The sequence below is a fragment of the Lissotriton vulgaris genome, chromosome 6 (assembly GCF_964263255.1).
Source record: "Lissotriton vulgaris chromosome 6, aLisVul1.2, whole genome shotgun sequence".
NCBI lineage: Eukaryota > Metazoa > Chordata > Amphibia > Caudata > Salamandridae > Lissotriton > Lissotriton vulgaris.
Window position 1 is genome coordinate 1,505,555,994 of NC_141694.1, and position 21,139 is coordinate 1,505,577,132.

Sequence of the window (21,139 nt, forward strand, 5' to 3'; positions counted from 1 at the left end):
CGGCGGCTGAGTTCGTCCGCCCTGGCATTCAGAGAGCCTACCAGGTGTTGAACCACCAGGGTCACGCCCTGATGTTCCAGCCACTGCCAGAGGCGCAGAGCCTCCTGGCAGAGGATCCACGACCCCACACCGCCCTGTTTGTTGCAGTACCACATGGCGGTGGTGTTGTCGGTGAACACTTGCACTACGCTCCCCCTGACAGAGGGGAGGAATGCCTTCAGTGCAAGACGAATCGCCCGCAGCTCCAGAAGGTTGATGTGGAGCCGGGACTCCGCCGGAGACCAGAGGCCTCTGATCTCCGCCTCTCCCATGTGGCCTCCCCAGCCCTGGAGGGACGCGTCCGTCACAACTACGTGCTCCGGCTGGGGTAGAGAGAGGGGTCTGCCACTGACCCAGTCGCGGTCCGTGAGCCACCACTGCAGTTGCTTTGCAGTGCCCTCTGAGATCAGGACATGATCGGACAGGTTGCCCTGATGCTGGGCCCACTGAAACTTCAGGTCCCACTGCAGAGCCCGCATCCGCCACCTGGCGTGACGCACCAGAAGGATGCAGGAGGCCATCAGCCCCAGAAGCCGCAGCGTCAACCTGACCGAGACCCGGGATAACGGCCTGAAGACAGGAATCAGAGCCTGAATATCCCGAACCCGCTGTTCGGGTGGGTAAACCCGAAACTGCGCCGAGTCGAGAACCGCTCCGATGAAGAGGAGCTTTTGAGAGGGACACAGGTGTGACTTCAGCACATTGATGGAGAACCCCAGCTAGTGCAGGAGGTCGGCCGTAGTCTGGAGGTGGCTGACTACTGTCTGGGGCGAGCCCGCCTTCAACAACCAGTCGTCGAGGTAGGGGAAGACTGATACCCCCTGCCTGCGCAGATGGGCTGCGACCACCGCCATCACCTTCGTGAACACCCGTGGGGCGCTGGCAAGGCCGAAGGGGAGCACGGTAAACTGAAAGTGCTCTTGGCCTACCATGAACCGTAGGTAACGCCGGTGGGCCGGCAGGACGGGGATGTGGAAATAGGCGTCCTGCAAGTCCAACGCTACCATCCAGTCTCCTGGGTCCAGGGCAGCCAGGACCTGAGCCAAAGTGAGCATCTTGAACTTCTCCGTCCGGAGGAAGCCGTTGACGTTCCGCAGATCCAAGATAGGGCGTAGGCCCCCTTTGCCCTTCTTGGGTACCAGAAAGTAGTGGGAGTAACAACCACGTCCTACTTCTGGCCCAGGAACGCGCTCGATGGCCCTCTTGGCCAAGAGGGCCGAAACCTCCTCTTGCAGAAGTTGCAAGTGATCCCCCGACACACGGTGGTATTGAGGTGGCATGGATGGAGGGGAAGACTCGAAGGGGAGGGAGAAACCCCTTCGGACAATTTGCAGCACCCACCTGTCCGAAGTGACTGTATGCCAGTGGGAGAGGTGATGGCGAACCCTGCCTCCCACAGGCGTCACATGGGCCTGAAAACTCGGACTAGGAAGGTTTTGAGGCGGGGGCTGCTGAGGGAGGTGTGGACTGGCCTCGCCGCTGGCCCCGACCACCGCCACGGCGGTTCCCACGTCCGCCACCGCGTTGCTGAACATTCTGCGGTGCGTGGCTGACGGTCCGTGGTGGGGCGCCCCTTCCGTGGCCACGAAAGGAGCGAAAGGCACCCGATTGCTGGCGTGGGGCTGTAAGGCCCAAGGACTTGGCCGTGGCCCTGGAGTCCTTGAAACGTTCCAGCGCATGGTCTGCCTTGTCGCCGAAGAGGCGACGGCCATCAAACGGCATGTCCAGGAGGGTGGCCTGGACATCGGCCGAGAAGTTGGCGGACCTCAACCAGGCGTGGCGTCGAACCGCCACCGTCGTTGCCATCGCCCTGCCCAGTGAGTCCGTGGTATCCAGCCCACACCGGATAGAAAAGCGTGCCGCATCTCTGTGGGTGTAGCGGCCCAAGAGACAGTTGGTGTTCACAGACCGTAGCCCTAGGCTCACAGACGAGAAAACCTTCTTCCCGAACTGCTCATATCTCTTGGATTCCCTGTCGGGCGGGGCCGACGGGAATGCAGTTTGGGAGTTAGAGGCCTGGATGACCAGGCTCTCGGGGGTGGGATGGGTGGACAAAAAGCATGGGTCGCCCGGTGCCGGGCGGTAGCGCCTGGCCACGTTCCTGTCCACAGGGGGGCCTGTGGCGGGCTTGGACCAAGTGCCCAGAAGAACGTCACACAAGGCCTCATTGAACGGCAGGAGGGGCTCCGCGGAGCCGGACTGCTGTTTGAGGACCTCAGTGAGGAGATTAGTCCTCACGGCCGCGACGGGGAGCTGAAGGTTTAAGGCCTTAGCTGCCTTCGTCAACACTACGCAGTAAGCAGAACCCGCCTCCGAAGCCACAGTCGGGGGCGACGTAAATCCAGTGTCTGGCGAGGTGTCAATACCACTGGCCTCCCCAAGCTCATATGTCCAGTCCTGATGTGACTGGCAATCACGTGCCAGAGGGTCCTCGGACCCCTCCCATTGCTCCTCGTCACCTGGCTCCTGGAGACCAGGATTAGCAGCCAGGGCCTCCTCGTGGAGATAGAAGTCTCCAAAGGCCGACGGAATCGGCGCCCAGCGGCGCCCCTCCGACTCCTGAGTAGGATCGTAGGAAACATTGGGGGCGGCAACCACATCGGCTGCCGGGGACGACACCTGAAGGGACGGCGCCGGCGAGGTCGTAAGGTCGACCGGCGAGGTCCCAGATCCGGAGCCGGATCCAGCGAGGTCGCGCGGCGCCGGGACCGAAGTCGCCAGCGGCGCCGGGGCCGAAGCACCCGACGTCGTCGGGGCCGAAGCGCCCGACCCGGAAGGACCTCCAGACGGAGCCGATCGGCCCGAAGGCGCCACGGGAACCGACTGAGGAGGGAGGGCCCTCATGGCCATGAGGTACCTCTCGACCTCCTCCTGCGACGCGCCGTGCCCAGGGACCCGAAGGTGTGGGGCAGGCGGCGACGCTTGCGACTCCCGCGGAGCCGCGTGGGCGGTGTCGCCCGAGTCCCCGGCCGCATCGAGCGAGCGTCGGGGCGGGTCGGAGGACCGATGGTGTCGCTCCGACCTCTCATGCCTCTTACCTGAGGACTTGGAACCAGACGATCGGTGTCCACTTCCGGAACGTCGATGACTCAGACCTCGCGACCTGTCCCTCGACCTCCCGTGGGACCGGGACCGGGACCTGGAGTGGCGCGGGGCCGAGTGCCTCAGCTCGAGACGCTTGCGGGACCGCTCCCGCCTAGCCTTCGACGTCAGGGCCCGGCAGTCGGCGCAGGTTCGATCGTCGTGGTCGAGGCCTAAGCACTTCAGGCACCGGCGATGGGGGTCCGTGACCGACATGAGTCGGCCGCACTTCGAACAAGGCTTAAACCCGGGCATCCCTGGCACCGATAGTTGAGACAGTCGACTAAGAGAAGATCAAAAAGGATCAACATTTTTCAGTCAAAAAGTGACTGGGGGTAGAGCTTCTTCCGGATCTGCGCTAGCTGGCGCGGAAAAAAGAAGAACTGACGTCAGCACGCATGGGCGCCGTCTAAGTACTCCGACGACGTCATCCCGGCGCTCACGACGCCGACGACGGACGCGGAGCCGCAGACGACGCCTACCGGCGCGCAGGGGTATTGCTACGCAAAAGTTTCCGGATCCAGTCTGACGCCTGGGGATATTCTAAGGTAAGGAATCTATCACTAACGTGTCTCTTTCAGATACACACACACAGCCCCACACACACACAGAGCCCCACACACACACACAGAGCCCCACACACACACAGAGCCCCACACACACACAGAGCCCCACACACACACAGCCCCACACACACACAGCCACACACACACACAGCCCCCCCACACACACACAGCCCCACCCACACACACAGCCCCACCCACACACACACACAGCCCCACCCACACACACACACAGCCCCACCCACACACACACAGCCCCACACACACACGCACAGCCCCACCCACACACACACACACACACACAGCCCCACCCACACACACACACACACAGCCCCACCCACACACACACACACAGCCCCACCCACACACACACACAGCCCCACCCACACACACACACACACAGCCCCACCCACACACACACACACACAGCCCCACACACACACACACAGCCCCACACACACACAGCCCCCCACAAACACAGCCCCCCCCCACACACACACACACAGCCCCCCCCACACACACACAGCCCCCCCCCACACACACACACAGCCCCCCACACACACACACACAGCCCCCCCCACACACACACACAGCCCCCCCCCCACACACACACAGCCCCCCCCACACACACACAGCCCCCCCCACACACACACAGCCCCCCCCACACACACACAGCCCCCCCCCACACACACACAGCCCCCCCCACACACACACAGCCCCCCCCCACACACACAGCCCCCCCCACACACACACAGCCCCCCCACACACACAGAGCCCACCCACACACACACAGCCCCCCCACACACACAGCCCCCCCACACACACAGCCCCCCACACACACAGCCCCCCCCACACACAGCCCCCCACACACACAGCCCCCCCCACACACAGCCCCCCCACATACAGCCCCTCACACACAGCCCCGCACACACAGCCCCGCACACACACGCACACACAGCCCCATACACACACACACAGCCCCATACACACACACACACAGCCCCACACACACACACACACACACAGCCCCACACACACACAGAGCCCCACACACACACAGCCACACACACACACAGCCACACACACAGCCACACACACACACAGCCACACACACACACAGCCCCACACACACACAGCCCCACACACACACAGCCCCACACACACACACACAGCCACACACACACACACAGCCCCCCACACACACAGCCCCCCCACACACAGCCCCCCCACACACAGCCCCCCCACACACACAGCCCCACCCACACACACACAGCCCCACCCACACACACACAGCCCCACCCACACACACACACACAGCCCCACCCACACACACACACACACAGCCCCACCCACACACACACAGCCCCACCCACACACACAGCCCCCCACACACACACAGCCCCCCCACACACACACACAGCCCCCCCACACACACACACAGCCCCCCCCCACACACACACAGCCCCCCCACACACACACAGCCCCCCCACCCCCACACACACACACAGCCCCCCCCCCCACACACACACACAGCCCCCCCCCACACACAGCCCCCCCACACACACAGCCCCCCCACACACACACAGCCCCCCCCCACACACACAGCCCCCCCCACACACACACAGCCCCCCCCACACACACACAGCCCCCCCCACACACACACAGCCCCCCCACACACACACAGCCCCCCCCCACACACACAGCCCCCCCACACACACACAGCCCACCCACACACACACAGCCCCCCCCACACACACAGCCCCCCACACACACAGCCCCCCCACACACACACAGCCCCCCCACACACACACAGCCCCCCCACACACACACAGCCCCCCCACACACACACAGCCCCCCCCACACACACACAGCCCCCCCACACACACACAGCCCCCCCACACACACACAGCCCCCCAACAAACACACACAGCCTCCCACACTCACACACAGCCTCCCACACTCACACACAGCCTCCCACACTCACACACAGCCCCATACACACACACGCAGCCCCATACACACACACAGCCCCATACACACACACACAGCCCCCCCCCCCCCACACAGAGCCACCCACACACACACGGAGCCACCCACACACACACAGAGCCTCCTACAATAAAATAAGCTACCCAAACAGAGCCACAGACAGACAGAGAGCCACACACACACACAGACAGACAGACAGAGAGCCACACACACACAGACAGACAGACAGACAGAGAGCCACACACACACAGACAGACAGACAGAGAACCACCCACACAGACAGACAGAGAACCACACACACAGACAGAAAAAGCCACACACACAGACAGAAAAAAAAACACACACAGACAGAAAAAGCCACACACACAGACAGAAAAAGCCACACACACAGACCGAAAAAGCCACACACACAGACCGAAAAAGCCACACACACAGACAGTCACAAAACGCCACACACAGACAGAAAAAGCCACTCACACAGAGCTCCAACACACCCACACACAGCCCCACCCACACACAGCCCCCCTCACACACACACAGCCCCCCCCCACACACAGCCCCCCCACACCCACACACAGCCCCCCCACACCCACACACAGCCCCCCCACACCCACACACAGCCCCCCACACCCACACACATCCCCCCACACACAGCCCCCCCACACACATACACAGCCCCCCACACACACACACACAGCCCCCCACACCCACACACACAGCCCCCCACACCCACACACACATCCCCCCACACCCACACACACATCCCCCCACACCCACAGCCCCCCACACCCACACACACAGCCCCCCACACCCACACACACAGCCCCCCCCACACACACAGCCCCCCCCACACACACAGCCCCCCCCACACACACAGCCCCCCCCACACACACAGCCCCCCCCACACACACACAGCCCCCCCCCACACACACACAGCCCCCCCACACACACACAGCCCCCCCCACACACACAGCCCCCCCCACACACACAGCCCCCCCCCACACACACAGCCCCCCCCACACACACACAGCCCCCCACACACACACACAGCCCCCCACACACACACAGCCCCCCCCACACACACAGCCCCCCCACACACACACAGCCCCCACACACACACACAGCCCCACACACACAGCCCCCCACACACACACACAGCCCCCCACACACACAGCCCCCCACACACACACACAGCCCCCCACACACACACACAGCCCCCCCACACACACACAGCCCCCACACACACACACACAGCCCCCCCCCCACACACACAGCCCCCCCCCACACACACACAGCCCCCCCCACACACACAGCCCCCCACACACACACAGCCCCCCACACACACACAGCCCCCCCCCACACACACACAGCTCCCCCCACACACACAGCCCCCCCACACACACAGCCCCCTCCCACACACACAGCTCCCCCACACCCCACACACACAGCCCCCCCACACACACACAGAGCCCCACACACACACACACAGAGCCCCACACACACACACACACACACACAGAGCCCCACACACACACAGAGCCCCACACACACACAGAGCCCCACACACACACACACAGAGCCCCACACACACACACAGAGCCCCCCCACACACACACAGAGCCCCCCCCACACACAGAGCCCCCCCCACACACACAGAGCCCCCCTCACACAGAGAGCCCCCCTCACACACAGAGAGCCCCCCTCACACACAGAGAGCCCCCCTCACACACAGAGAGCCCCCCCCCACACACACACACATAGAGAGCACCACTCAGACATACACACACACACACACACACACCCACACACACACACAGGGAACAGAGTCCAGAAAAAACAATCACAACGAGGGAAGAGTCCAGAAAAAACGATCACAACGAGGGAACAGAGGCCAGAAAAAGCAAGCACAACGAGGGAACAGAAAAGCAAGCACAACGAGGGAACAGGGGGGAGAAAAGCAAGCACAACGAGGGAACAGGGGGCAGAAAAACAAGCCCAACGAGGGAACAGAAAAGCAGGCACAACGAGGGAACCGGGAGCAGAAAAGCAAGCACAACGAGGGAACAGGGGGCAGGAAAGCAAGCACAACGAGGGAATCAATCAATCAATCAATCAAAGACATTTATAGAGCGCACTACTTACCCGGAGGGTCTCAAGGCGCTTGGGAGGGGGGGGGCGGAGGGGGTGCTGCTACTGCTCGAACAGCCAGGTCTTGAGCTTCTTCCTGAAGGAGAGGTGGTCTTGGGTCAGGCACAGGTCGGGAGGGAGGGAGTTCCAGGTCTTGGCGGCCAGGTAGGAGAAGGACCTTCCTCCTGTTGTCGTTCTTCGGATGCGGGGGACGGCGGCGATGGCGTGTCTGGCTGATCGGAGATGGCGTTTGGGAGCGTAGAAGTTGATGCGGTTGTTGAGGTAGCTCGGGCCTTGATCGTGTAGGGCTTTGTGTGCGTGGGCGAGGAGACGGAAGGTGATCCTTTTGTTGACGGGGAGCCAGTGCAGGTGTCTCAGATGTCCGGAGATGTGGCTGTGTCGTGGGATGTCGAGGATGAGTCTGGCTGAGGTGTTCTGGATCCGCTGGAGTCTCTTCTGGAGCTTGGCGGTGGTTCCGGCGTAGAGGGCGTTGCGTTAGTCCAGTCGGCTGGTGACGAGGGCCTGGGTGACCGTCTTCCTGCTCTCGGTGGGGATCCACCGGAAGATCTTCCGTAACATGTGCAGGATGTTGAAGCACGACGAGGAGACGGCGTTGACTTGTCTGGTCATGGAGAGGGAGGAGTCCAGGATGACGCCCAGGTTCCGTGCGTGGTCTGTCGGTTTGGGTGCGGTGCCCAGGGCGGGGGGCCACCAGGAGTCGTCCCAGGCGGAGGGCGAGGAGCCCAGGATGAGGACCTCCGTCTTGTCTGAGTTCAGTTTCAGGCGGCTGGTCGTCATCCACTCGGCTACGTGTTTCATCCCTTCGTGAAGGTCGGCTCTGGCGGCGGCAGGGTCGTTGGTCAGGGAGAGGATCAGCTGGGTGTCGTCAGCGTAGATGATGTTGAGGTTGTGCTGGCGTGCGATGGCCGCGAGGGGGCTCATGTAGACGTTGAAGAGGGTGGGGCTCAGCGAGGATCCTTGAGGGACGCTGCAGATTACTTCGGTGGCCTCTGACTTGTACGGTGGTAGTCGGACTCTCTGTGTTCTTCCGTCGAGGAAGGAGATGATCCACTCCAGTGCCCTCTCCTGGATTCCGACGTTGCTGAGGCGCTGCACTAGGGTGCGGTGGCAGACAGTGTCGAAGGCCGCGGAGAGGTCTAGGAGGATGAGGGCCGCTGTTTCTCCATTGTCCATCAGGGCTCGGATGTCGTCGGTGGCCGCGATGAGGGTGGTCTCGGTGCTGTGGTTGGCTCCGAAGCCAGACTGTGAGGGGTCGAGGGATCCGTTCGTCTCGAGGAAGGTGGCCAGCTGCTTGTTGACGGTCTTCTCAATGACTTTGGCTGGAAACGGGAGGAGCGAGATGGGGAGGTAATTCTTGAGTTCGGTGGGGTCCGCTGTAGGTTTCTTGAGTAGGGCGCTGAGTTTGGCATGCTTCCAGCTCTCCGGGAAGGTGGCGGTGTCGAAGGAGGTGTTGATGATGTCCCGCAGGTGGGGTGCGATGACAGTGTCGGCCTTGTTGAAGACATGGTGAGGGCAGGGGTCGGTTGGAGATCCGGAGTGGATGGAGTTCATCATGCGGACGGTGTCTTCGGTGCTGATCGGAGTCCAGGCGCGGAGGGTGGTGGTGGGGGGCGGTGGTTCCGTCGTGGTGTGCGTCGGTTGAGTGCTGAAGCTGTTGTGTATGTCCGCGATCTTGTTGTGGAAGTAGGAGGCGAGGGAGTTGCGATGGGGTGATGGGGTGATGTCGTTGTTGCCGGCGTTGGGGTTGGAGAGCTCTTTCACGATGTTGAAGAGTTCCTTGCGGTTGTGTGCGTTGTTGTCCAGCCGGTTCTTGAATGCAGTTTTCTTGGTGGCGCGGATCAGTTGGTGGTGTTTCCGGGTGGCAAGCTTGAGGGTGGTCATGTTGTCCGGTGTTGGTTCCCTTCTCCAGGCTTTCTCGAGGGCTCGGCAGTTCTTCTTGGAGCTCTTGAGTTCGTCGGTGAACCATGGGGCCTTCTTGCTGCCGGGTCTGCTGGGCGGGGTCCTCAGTGGGGCGAGTTCGTCCGCGCAGTTGCTGATCCACTTTGTGAGGTTGTCGGCGGCCTGGCTGGGGTTCGCTGAGCTGGCGGGAGGGTGCTGGCCCAGGGAAGCGGCGAGCTGGTCGGCTGTGATCTTGTTCCAGCTTCTTCGAGCAACCTGTTGCTGGTGGTGGTGGATCGTCGTTCTTTTGAAGGTGAAGTGGACGCAGCTGTGGTCCGTCCAGTGGAGTCCGGTGGTGTGGCTGAAGACGATGTCTTTGCAGGATGAGAAGACTGCGTCGAGTGTGTGTCCGGCGAGGTGGGTGGGGGTGGACACCAGCTGCTTGAGACCCAGGGTGGCGAGGTTGTCGAGCAGGGTGATGGTGTTGCGGTCGTTGTTGTTCTCCAGGTGGAAGTTGATGTCCCCCAGGAGGATGTAGTCGGCGGAGGGGAGGGGATGCGGGCTGATGAAGTCGGCGATGTCCTCGCTGAATTGTGTGCGTGGTCCCGGGGGTCGGTAGATCAGGGTGCCTCTGAGGGTGGTTTTGGGGTCCGTGTGGATCTGGAAGTGCAGGTGTTCGGCGGTTGTCAGGGTGTCGTCGGTGTTGATATTGATGCGGATGGTGTCCCTGTAGATTATGGCGATGCCTCCTCCAGGGTGGTTGTCGCGGTCTCTTCGGGTGATCTTGTAGCCCTCTGGGATGGCGATGGCGATGTCGGGCGCTGAGGAGTCGTTCATCCAGGTTTCCGTGAGGAAGGAACAGGGGTCAGGAAAGCAAGCACAACGAGGGAAGGCAAAGTGCACTGACGAAGGGCGGGAGGGCAAAGTGCACTGACGAAGGGCGGGAGGGCAAAGTGCACGGACAAAGGGCGGGCGGGAGGGCAAAGTGCACAGACAAAGGGCGGGCGGGCAAAGTGCAGGGACAAAGGGCGGGCGGGAGGGCAAAGTGCACGGACAAAGGGCGGGCGGGAGGGCAAAGTGCACGGCCAAAGGGCGGGCGGGAGGGCAAAGTGCACGGACAAAGGGCGGGCGGAGGGCAAAGCGCACGGAAGAAGGGGAGGGCGGGAGGGCAAAGCGCACGGAAGAAGGGCGGGCGGGAGGGCAAAGCGCACGGAAGAAGGGCGGGCGGGAGGGCAAAGCGCACGGAAGAAGGGCGGGCGGGAGGGCAAAGCGCACGGAAGAAGGGCGGGCGGGAGGGCAAAGCGCACGGAAGAAGGGCGGGCGGGAGGGCAAAGCACGCAGAAGAAGGGCAGGCTGGAGGGCAAAGCGCACAGAAGTAGGGCAGGCGAGCAAAGCGCACAGAAGAAGGGCGGGCGGGCAAAGCGCACAGAAGAAGGGCGGGCGGGCAAAGCGCACAGAAGGGCGGGCGGGCAAAGCGCACCGAAGGGCGAGCGGGAGGGCAAAGCGCACAGAAGAAGGGCAGGCGGAAGGGCAAAGCACAGAAGAAGGGCGGGCGGGAGGGCAAAGTGCACAGCAGAAGGGCGGGCGGGAGGGCAAAGCGCACAGGAGAAGGGCGGGCGGGAGGGCAAAGCGCACAGGAGAAGGGCGGGCGGGAGGGCAAAGCGCACAGGAGAAGGGCGGGCGGGAGGGCAAAGCGCACAGGAGAAGGGCGGGCGGGAGGGCAAAGCGCACAGGAGAAGGGCAGGCGGGAGGGCAGCGCGCATTGAAGAAGGGCAGGCGGGAGGGCAGAGCACACAGAAGAAGGGCAGGCGGAAAGGCAAAGCACACGGAAGAAGGGCAGGCGGTCGGCAAAGCACACGGGAGAAGGGCGGGCGGGAGGGAGGGCAAAGCACACGGGAGAAGGGCGGGCGGGAGGGAGGGCAAAGCACACGGGAGAAGGGCGGGCGGGAGGGAGGGCAAAGCACACGGGAGAAGGGCGGGCGGGATGGAGGGCAAAGCACACGGGAGAAGGGCGGGCGGGAGGGAGGGCAAAGCACACTGAAGAAGGGCGGGCGGGAGGGAGGGCAAAGCACACTGAAGAAGGGCGGGCGGGAGGGAGGGCAAAGCACACGGAAGAAGGGCGGGAGGGAGGGCAAAGCACACGGAAGAAGGGCGGGCGGGAGGGAGGGCAAAGCACACGGAAGAAGGGCGGGAGGGAGGGCAAAGCACACGGATGAAGGGCGGGAGGGAGGGCAAAGCACATGGAAGAAGGGCGGGAGGGAGGGCAAAGCACATGGAAGAAGGGCGGGAGGGAGGGCAAAGCACACGGAAGAAGGGCGGGAGGGAGGGCAAAGCACACGGAAGAAGGGCGGGAGGGAGGGCAAAGCACACGGAAGAAGGGCGGGAGGGAGGGCAAAGCACACGGAAGAAGGGCGGGCGGGCGGGAGGGCAAAGCACACGGAAGAAGGGTGGGCTGGAGGGAGGGCAAAGCACACGGAAGAAGGGCGGAAGGGAAGGAGGGCAAAGCACACGGATGAAGGGCAGGAGGGAGGAAAGGCAAAGCACACGGAAGAAGGGCGGCAGGAGGGCAAAGCACACAGAAGAATGGCGCGGGAGGGCAGCGCGCATTGAAGAAGGGCAGGCGGGAGGGCAAAGCACACGGAAGAAGGGCAGGAGGAAGGGCAAAGCACACGGAAGAAGGGCAGGAGGAAAGACAAAGTGCACAGATGACAGGTGGGAGGGAGGGCAAAGTGCACGGATGGAGGGAGGGCAATGTGCACGGACGAAGGGCCGGAGGGAGGGAAAAGTGCAAGGACGAAGCACCTCTCAAACCCGGTTTCCACCAACCTCAATCCACAGAAGACATGGCAATGACGTCATAGAGGCGCTCCCTCCGCTGAGGATCATAGAGATGGCCAGCGAGACGAGAAAAGAAGTGTAGCACGGAAGAGCGCTCAGACGGCCATGTCGAAGCTGTGCCCCATACGAAGTGGAGTCAGCCTTTAAACAACCTCCATCTAGAGGCCAGTTACACATATAGCCCTGCACCCGTATCTTCCGACTGGAGAGCATTTAAGTGTGCAAACTTTACCTTGTGAGGTGCGAACTAGGTTGGGAAGGAGTGGTTAAGGTTGATCTGATTGTGGAAACAAGGGGGAAAGGATGACCATCTTTCTCCGAGGTCATGCAGAAATGCCTCGGAAAAAGCCCCGTCATTTTGGGATTCGGGGGCGTGTTTTTTCATGTTCTTTCTCTCCTCTTCCCATTGGCTGGAATGTAAAATTCCAGCCAATGGGAAGAAGAGAGAAAGAACATGAAAAACCACGCCCCGAATCCCAAAATGACGGGGCTTAAACTGACAGACGCCCCTCTTCTCCAATGGCTGGCCTCAGTTTAGGAAGCCAGCCAATGGAGAAAAGGGGCGGGTTCAAGCCCCACACTAAGAGACATAAGATCTCGCTGGCGAGACTGCGCAAGCGCAGCCTACCCAGGTCGAGACCTAAAACCTGTCTGGATTTATCTTGGCTCCAACCCAAAAATGACCTTTCCTTCTAACCAATCAGGCCAGTCCTCTGCAGAACAAGAACACAAGCAACCTCAGACATGTTTCATTTGCACAGGGATCATAGCACATTTAGAGGGCCCAAATATGATGTTTGATCATTCTGGCAATTTGCTTAGACAAACAAAAATCTTGGTACTTAAGTGCCTGAATTCATCTTGACCACTGCACATTCCAATTGCCACTCTTTTTTTGACAGAATGAACCGCAGTTAAAATTAAAGTATTCAAATACATCACATTTTGCTTCTCTCTGTGGCCTTCTCCAATGAGTCATCATGTACATATTGAGTTTGGATCCAACCACTATTTGTTATAGCAAGTCACATGAATCTTGATCAAACTCTCCTCAGAGAATTTTTTACATCTACATGAACATTTATAATTCCAGGAACCACAGTTCTTGTGATGCATTAGTAGAGGGGTTAGAAGAAAGCTCAAAAAATAGGATAGATGCAGTTTACTTTCGATCTACTCATTAAGGTATAGACAGATTTGTAATAGTAAGAAACATACATGGCTTGCTGCATTCTTCAGTGAAGCAATTGTGTTTTCTCTGATCTTAGCAAGTCTGTAAAGACACAAATGGAGAAAGTGTAGATTATAACCCTGTAAACAGCATCAAATACCAGGCTGTGGTTTCATCAGTTTAAAATTATGTCAAAAGGTACACTCATCCGGACTATGGAGGCCATTTTGGTAAGTAGGCGATAAGATAAAAATGACTTAGCATTTTTTCACTCAAATATATTTAAAAACACAAAATACCAAAAAGACATATTGATAGTTTCAATTTTGCATGAACGAAAGTTACTTGCATTGTACTCTTAGTTCTCCTTTTTGGGTTTCTTCACTGAAGTCATAAGCAGTGAATATTTCTGCCTATTTCTGGGATCTTGGAGCACATTTATAAGATATTCTTTGGAAAGTAAACTTTAACAAGAAAGAATTGCAGCTTACATGGGGCTAAATTTGATCATTTTAATTTTTTCCACAAAAAGTAGGCACTTAAATTAAACAGCCACTTATGTCTGAAGAGAAAGGTGGACATCCTTCTGCATATTTTTGTACTGTTGGAAAGGGTTATTTGATATGAAAAGCCTCACATATGAGCAGTGATTCAAAGCTTGTCTTGATATATTTTTTTTTTTACGTTGCTAATTCAGTTGTCAACAAGGAGTAGGCAGCAGGCGTGTAGAATAGTGTTGATGATGCATGCCAGCAAAAGTGACATATCTAGAAGGGATTGTAGAGATTTTCTCTGGGAGGATCTCGAGAGGGGGCAACAGGATACCTAGGGAACATTTATGGCTCACTGTTAATCTATTTCTTAGAACTTATTAGCCTCTAGCATTGTGCAAATGCAAATTGTCTATGTCATTTAGTATCCTGCGTGATCTCTATGAATAAAAGTGCCACACCTCCACAAAGTGAGAGCCTGGTTCATGATTTTATTTCCTGCCTTGTTTTTAACACAAGAAAAACACTTGACAAAATGTGAAGGAAGATTATATAACTTTTTTTTTTTAAAGGATAGTCAGTCAGTAATCACTGGAAAACATTCTCAGTCTCTGATTAGGTTGAGTGCAAAGGGCAAAAATTAGTTTGGAAAGATTTTCATGTCAAGTAGCAAAGAAATGTGTAGGTCAGTGCTCAGGGATCTTGTTTAAATGCTTAAAAAGAGAACCAAGTGACTGCCACTCCAGGGCATAATGGGATACCAACAGGACTGGCCATAGCGGGCATCGGGCAATTCCCTGGTGCGCCGCACGGGTGGGGAACGTTTTTTCGCCTCTGGGGGACGTTTTTGTTACAGGGCCGTTTTTGCAGAATAGCTGCAAAATCGGCCCTGTACCAAAATCAGCCGAAAACTGGCCCGCAAAGAGCTCAGCGGCAGATCCAACCCACCCACCCCCGCCCCCCCAACCCTGGGAGCTGGCTGAGCACTTTGCCAGGGCCGGTTGTGGTTCCCAGTCCGGCCCTGGATACCAATACTTGCAGCTCTCTTAAACGCCAAACTAGTGGGTTTTTTCCATTTAAATTTCTTTTCATTGACAAAATAAATCAGACAAATTTAGACTATAGCTAGGCTTTTTAATTCTAAATAGTTAATGTATACACAAATGAACACAAATATTTGATGAAAGTGCTCTGGGAGCCACACATGGGCAATATTATTCACTGCTTATGAATATCAATGAAGATTCCACAAAGGAAAAGTAATTAGGAAATGTTATTACCTATGTAAACAGGTTAACTATTTCAGTTTAACAGTCAACATTAAAACGGCAATGTGGTGACCAGAATTCCTTTCTATTCTAATTGTGTCAGCATTATCTTGTGTAAAATGCAATAAGGAACCATTCAAATGACAAGATATATTAGCTGTTGGTTACCCCAAATCTTGTCACAGGTTAGAGTGCACTACCACATTGGCTTCATATAGGATTGCTTTAGCATGCACAATATAAGTAACATACATACAAAAGAGGGGGTATTCTTATAGAAGTCTTTCTGTTACCAAACATTAGCAACTTTGTGGTACAGAACTTGGCAGAAATTGAAGTTTGGACAAGCGTATGCGGGCATACCCTACACATATCTACCTATTTCCTAATGGCCGAGATGGTAAATACAATACTGCTGCTATGCCATGCTGACGTGCAATCCTCTACTTTGCATTGGGCTGTCCTTTGGAAATGAATTCTAAGAACGTCAAGATCCCACCACTCTGCTACGCTTAGAGGGACCCGGGTAAGCAAAAATCACCCTCTGACATTTAGGTTATTCTCATTTATAAATATTCAATCTGTCATTGCTTTGGCACTGCATATGGCAACTTAACACTGAACGCTCACTAAATTTAGACAATGAACGGCAGGATATCAAGCAGATTCATGACTTAAAACATAACCACAGTACCTCCCACATGAAAAGCACTGTAAATTCTGAAAACAATGAGAAGCTTAAGATTGGTTGACACACTAAGTGGGGTATTAGGTGGGGGAAGGAGGAGATCTACTTAGAGGAGCGTGCTTAGGATATTATGTCAACCTACTTGCCTATAGTGGACCTCCCATTGTCTAGTGAAACCGTAGATAGATGCAGTTTGGATATTTTACTCTTGTGGTCTAGGTGTAGTGAGCATGAGGGGACACTAGAACAAAGACTGCTTACTTTTGGTGCAGAATTTCTTGCCTCCATTGTGGGTCACCAAGGAAGACAAAAACTTGATAGGTGGAATGCTTGAATAAATGTCTGCCACGGTTGATAACTTGTGGCTGCATACTAGTGCATCGTTTTCTGCCCACCTGGCCACCTGATACTGGAACCAGACACATGTAAATCTGCGTTGGGCCTGCTTGGGAGGAAATGGAATGTATTATATGGTGTGGTGGTGCCACCTAATTGTGTTAATACACTTACCACACCCTTTAAGTCCAGTAGATTTTGTCTGTCCACACTGCAATGGATTCCCATGGAGTGGTCCTGATGCAAGTGATGAAGGATGCTGAAGATCCTCTCTGGATGCTGTGGAGGCGACACGGTTGACGGGGGTCTTCCTGCAGGTGCTCCTCCGTCCCTTAACAATACTGTGTGGCTTCTGCTTGCAAGGTGGATAACCCACAATGTCCTCTATGGTCGGTCCAGTTGCCATTGGACTACCAGTCGCCCAATGTCATTGTCACAAGCCAATTTTTGCTGGGTCGATAACTCTTCTTCCGAGAGTCCCAGCAACTTCTGAAGGCACTCCTGGGCTCAGCAAAAACAGGTACAACTCTGCAATGGGCCTCAGTCCATGCTGCTGCATTGTGGCAGTGGTAGCAACTTGATGACTTTGGTCTTCCAAATTGTCCCAGAAGACTTCTTCAGTTGCGGTGTCCCTGTGATGTGAACAGAAGGCAAGTCGGCTGGCCCATGGAGACTCTTTGCTTGACTGGGCTCTGGGGAAGGCCGCTCCTTCAGCAGGACATGGCAGGCACAGTCCCTCTCTTCACTAGCCAGCAGGTACAGTCTTAGATGATGCAGGCTTTGCGCGACCTTCAAAGCAGCAGTGCAGTCATTCAGTTCTCCTAACAATTCAGTTGAGATCAGAGTTCACGGTGCCCAGTTTATCTACAGAAATGCCCACAGGGTAGGATGCGGTGGTAGCCAATTGACTACCAGGATCCCTCCCTCCCGATGACCACTTCATGGCAAATGCGGCAATTGTCTATCCAAGGATGCTTCATTCTGCCAACTCCTAACATGGCGAGAACCCTCTCTTTACACTGACAGCTCCCTAGCTCATCCCCAGAGGTATGGCTAACATGAGGTTACATGCCCCTGGAAAAAACGGTTTGACAATTGGCTTCACTCCTGTCCCCAGTGCCAGCCTGCCTGCACAAAACAGTGCCCCCCACCCCTTTTAAGTACTACCCATTTGCCTTTCAAAGGTGACTTCTCCGAAGATTGCATTCTGGGCTATGGCACAAGTTAATTACCTTCGGTAACGATATATCTGTAAGAAAAAGTAGTTAGAATTAGATTCCTTACCTTAGAATAGCCCCAGGCGTCAGACTGGATCCGGAAACCCTTGCGCGTCGGTAGGCGTCTTCTGCGGCTCTGCGTCAGTCGTCGGCATCGTTGGTGCTGGGATGACGGAGTACTTAGACGCCGCCCTCGCGCGCTGACGTCAGTTCTTATACACAGCTTTTCTGCGCCAGAAATGCAGAGCTATGATAAAAACCAACACTGGTGCCATAAAACTAGGGCCCTGAAAGGGGATGACCTTAACCCTAGATATCAGTTCGCAGAACGGGAAGGATGGGTGAGGCGGTAAGGAATCAAATACTAACTACTGTTTCTTACAGATATATCGTTACCGAAGGTTAGTAACTTGTGCATCTGAAAGAAACAGGTTAGTATTAGATTCCTTACCTTAGAGTAGATACCCAAGCAATACTAACCCCGGTGGTGGGTCTGTGAACCAATAATCACACCAGAAAGTCCTGGAGGACGGAACAGCCAAAGAAGCCATCCCTCCGGACTTGGCTGTCCAGGCACTAGTGTCTTGCGAACGTGTGCAGCGAGGCCCACGTAGCTGCCTGACATATGTCCTGTAAGGGGACTCCCCGGCCCAGGGCAGTAGTAGCCGCCGTGGCCTGAGTGGAATGGGCCATCAGCCCAACAGGAGGCTCCTTCTTAGCCAAATAGTAGCATGCCTTGATACACAACACGACCCACCAAGAGATGGTCCATTTGTGCACCGTACGTCCCTTCTTAGCGCCCACGTATTTTCAATTTATTGGATAAATGATTTGGAACTCCTTAGAGATCCACATATATTAACATAACACAAGAACAAATATAAAAAGGAAAACAGCTTATTAGAATAATCAGTATTAACATAGATTTACAGATTTTCCAACCAAAGTTATTAGTACAATTCTAAAAAACACTTAAAAAAGTTTAAAATCCTATAGCAAAAGATTTCATTTGGTGGGGAAAAAAAAAATCGCATTAATTAGAGAACTTGCCGATAAAATGCCCAATTGAATACATACTGGTCTCACCCACAAACGGCGATAGGCCATTAAGGCAGGACAAACTATCAGAACATGTACGGTATCTTGAACTGAAATATTACAAAAACTGCATATATTAGATATGCCATACCATTTAGCCAATAGTTTATTCAGAGAAAGGAGATCCTGTCTTAAAAGCAGCCAAAATCGGCGCAAACCGTGGGACACATTCCACGATGCATATGGTTGTAATTGCCTAAACAAATAGGAGTTGACAACTTGGGTGATCCCTTTCTTAAGTGTAATAAAATTACGATCTCTTTCGAAACTGAACTTCCATGTTGCCTGTTTTAGTATAGATTTTAGCTGATATTCCGACAAATCATAAAGGGTTGCTTCCTCCAAATCCAAGAGTTCAATAGCCTTCCTAAAATTTTTTATGAGTAATGAATACTCTTTTAGGGGGCCCATCAGCTCTTTTTTAATAAGATATCTTAGTGAGGCCGGATTCCCTTTAAACAGGCATGCAACCCAGCGGATAACTCCTGCCAAACCCTGTGCCCAGCTGCTTCTTAGTCCAAATTCCAATAGGAGAGAAGCTACAGTACAACTTGTATTAACAGAAGTAAGGTTTCTTAAAAGGGAACCTTCAATAGTGTCCATAAAGCCCCATTCACTTAGCTCAATAAGTTCTGTACCGTAAAGCAAAGTTGCTGGAATTTTTACCCGGAATGCCTCCAAAAGATGCACAAAGTGTCTTTTACCGGTTGATTTCTATAAAGCTCCTAGCCCGTTTCCCTGCGCCTTTGCCGTGCGGGAACTATTCTCTATGTGGGGTTTATTACTCAAGTTGCCACTAACTATTTTTCCTAAGAAAACATATGTTTTTACCCTTTCTAATTCTTGGCCTCCCAGTTCCCAACTAAAGTAATCCAATTTCAGTTTTTTCTTCCCCTCTAAACTCATTACCTTGCTCTTGGAAATGTTTATTTTCAAAAAGTGAGCTTCGGAGAATAGGTGTAGGGCATGCAGACGGTTATTAAGTCCTTTCGGGGTAAGGTCTAAAACTAGTATGTCGTCAGCATACATTAAACAAGAGATGAAAGTATCTCCTAAGCGCGGAGCAATACCTTCGCTGAGGGATATATTGCGGGGAAGGTCACTTACATAAAGGGAAAATAAAAGTGGAGCTAATAAACAGCCCTGCTTAAGGCCGTTAGCCGAGGGGATGGGCTGAGATAAACCCCTCTCTCCCCCCAATAATGCTCTACACCATGTGTTATCATGTAAATCCTGTATTAGGTATAAAAGTCTAGGAGGCATTCTAAAAGCAGATAGTTTTTTCCACAGCAATTGTCGATCGACTTTGTCAAAAGCTGTTGAAAAGTCAATGAATGCCACATAGACTCTCCCTTTTCTAGCTCTTATATACTTATCCGTTATTACCTGGAGAGCAGTTAAGTTGTCCATGGTACCATGGTTCTTCCAAAAACCAGTCTGCTCAAGAGGGAGTATATTTGCATGAACCACCCAGTCATTTATACGCTTCAATAAACATCTAGTGAAGACCTTGCCAATTCCATCCAATAATGCAATTTGGCGGTAGTTTTGGGGGGACAAACGGTCACCCTTTTTAAACAAAGGAACTAGGATACTTCCCTTCCAGGAAGGAAGAACCTTTCCTTCCCATAGGCAAATATTGAAAATTGGGCAAAGTAATTTACTCCATTTGTTCTCACTTTGCTTTAGTATAGAGATGGGCAATTCATCGGGCCCATAGCCCCGGAACGCCGCATTTCTCTAATGGCTAGGCCTATGTCTTTTCTGAAAAAGGTACCTTTGGCAGGCCGGACTCCCTCGGCCATACTTGAGGGGCCGCAGAGTTATTACTTGCATAAAGATTGGTAACAAAATCAATCCATATTTGTTCCTCAATTGGGATGGGTGTTGGTTTTGTTCTCAATCCGCATCCCTTGCCTATAAGGGACCAAAACTGTCTCATTTCCCTATTAAAAGATGCTTCTCTTATTTTTATCCAAAAGTCTTCCTCTTTTTCTTTACGTATTGTATATAATAGCCTGTTCCTTCTCCTTTTTAACAACGTTATTTTTCGTGCTGTATCATCAGATCTGGCTAAATATTGGGCTCTTACTAATTTATTAATTTCTATGTTAAGCAGTCTCCGGGGGCTTAGAAATATTTTAACAGACTTTTTCTTGTTGATGTTTTTGGCCGCCGCTATTACTGCTATCATAAATAAGGAAAATTTCTCAATTTCCAGACCGTGCCAGGAAGGTAAATCATTTAGCACTGCATCGAGCATTTCCTCCAAATTTCGTTGAGCTCTTGCATTCCAATGACACCTTCCTGATTTAGTACCGAAATTTACCCCAT

The 21,139-nt window shown here is 54.7% G+C and overlaps 1 protein-coding gene across 1 annotated transcript in view; it reads right to left on the reverse strand.

The window, feature by feature from the left end:
• Positions 1–21,139, reverse strand: part of GPCPD1 (glycerophosphocholine phosphodiesterase 1) — a 941,421-nt gene that overhangs the window by 488,602 nt on the left and 431,680 nt on the right. Inside the window, exon 11 of the mRNA XM_086927681.1 lies at positions 13,755–13,809. Within this exon, the coding sequence (XP_086783807.1) occupies positions 13,755–13,809 (55 nt within the window). The remainder of the gene's footprint in view (positions 1–13,754; positions 13,810–21,139) is intronic.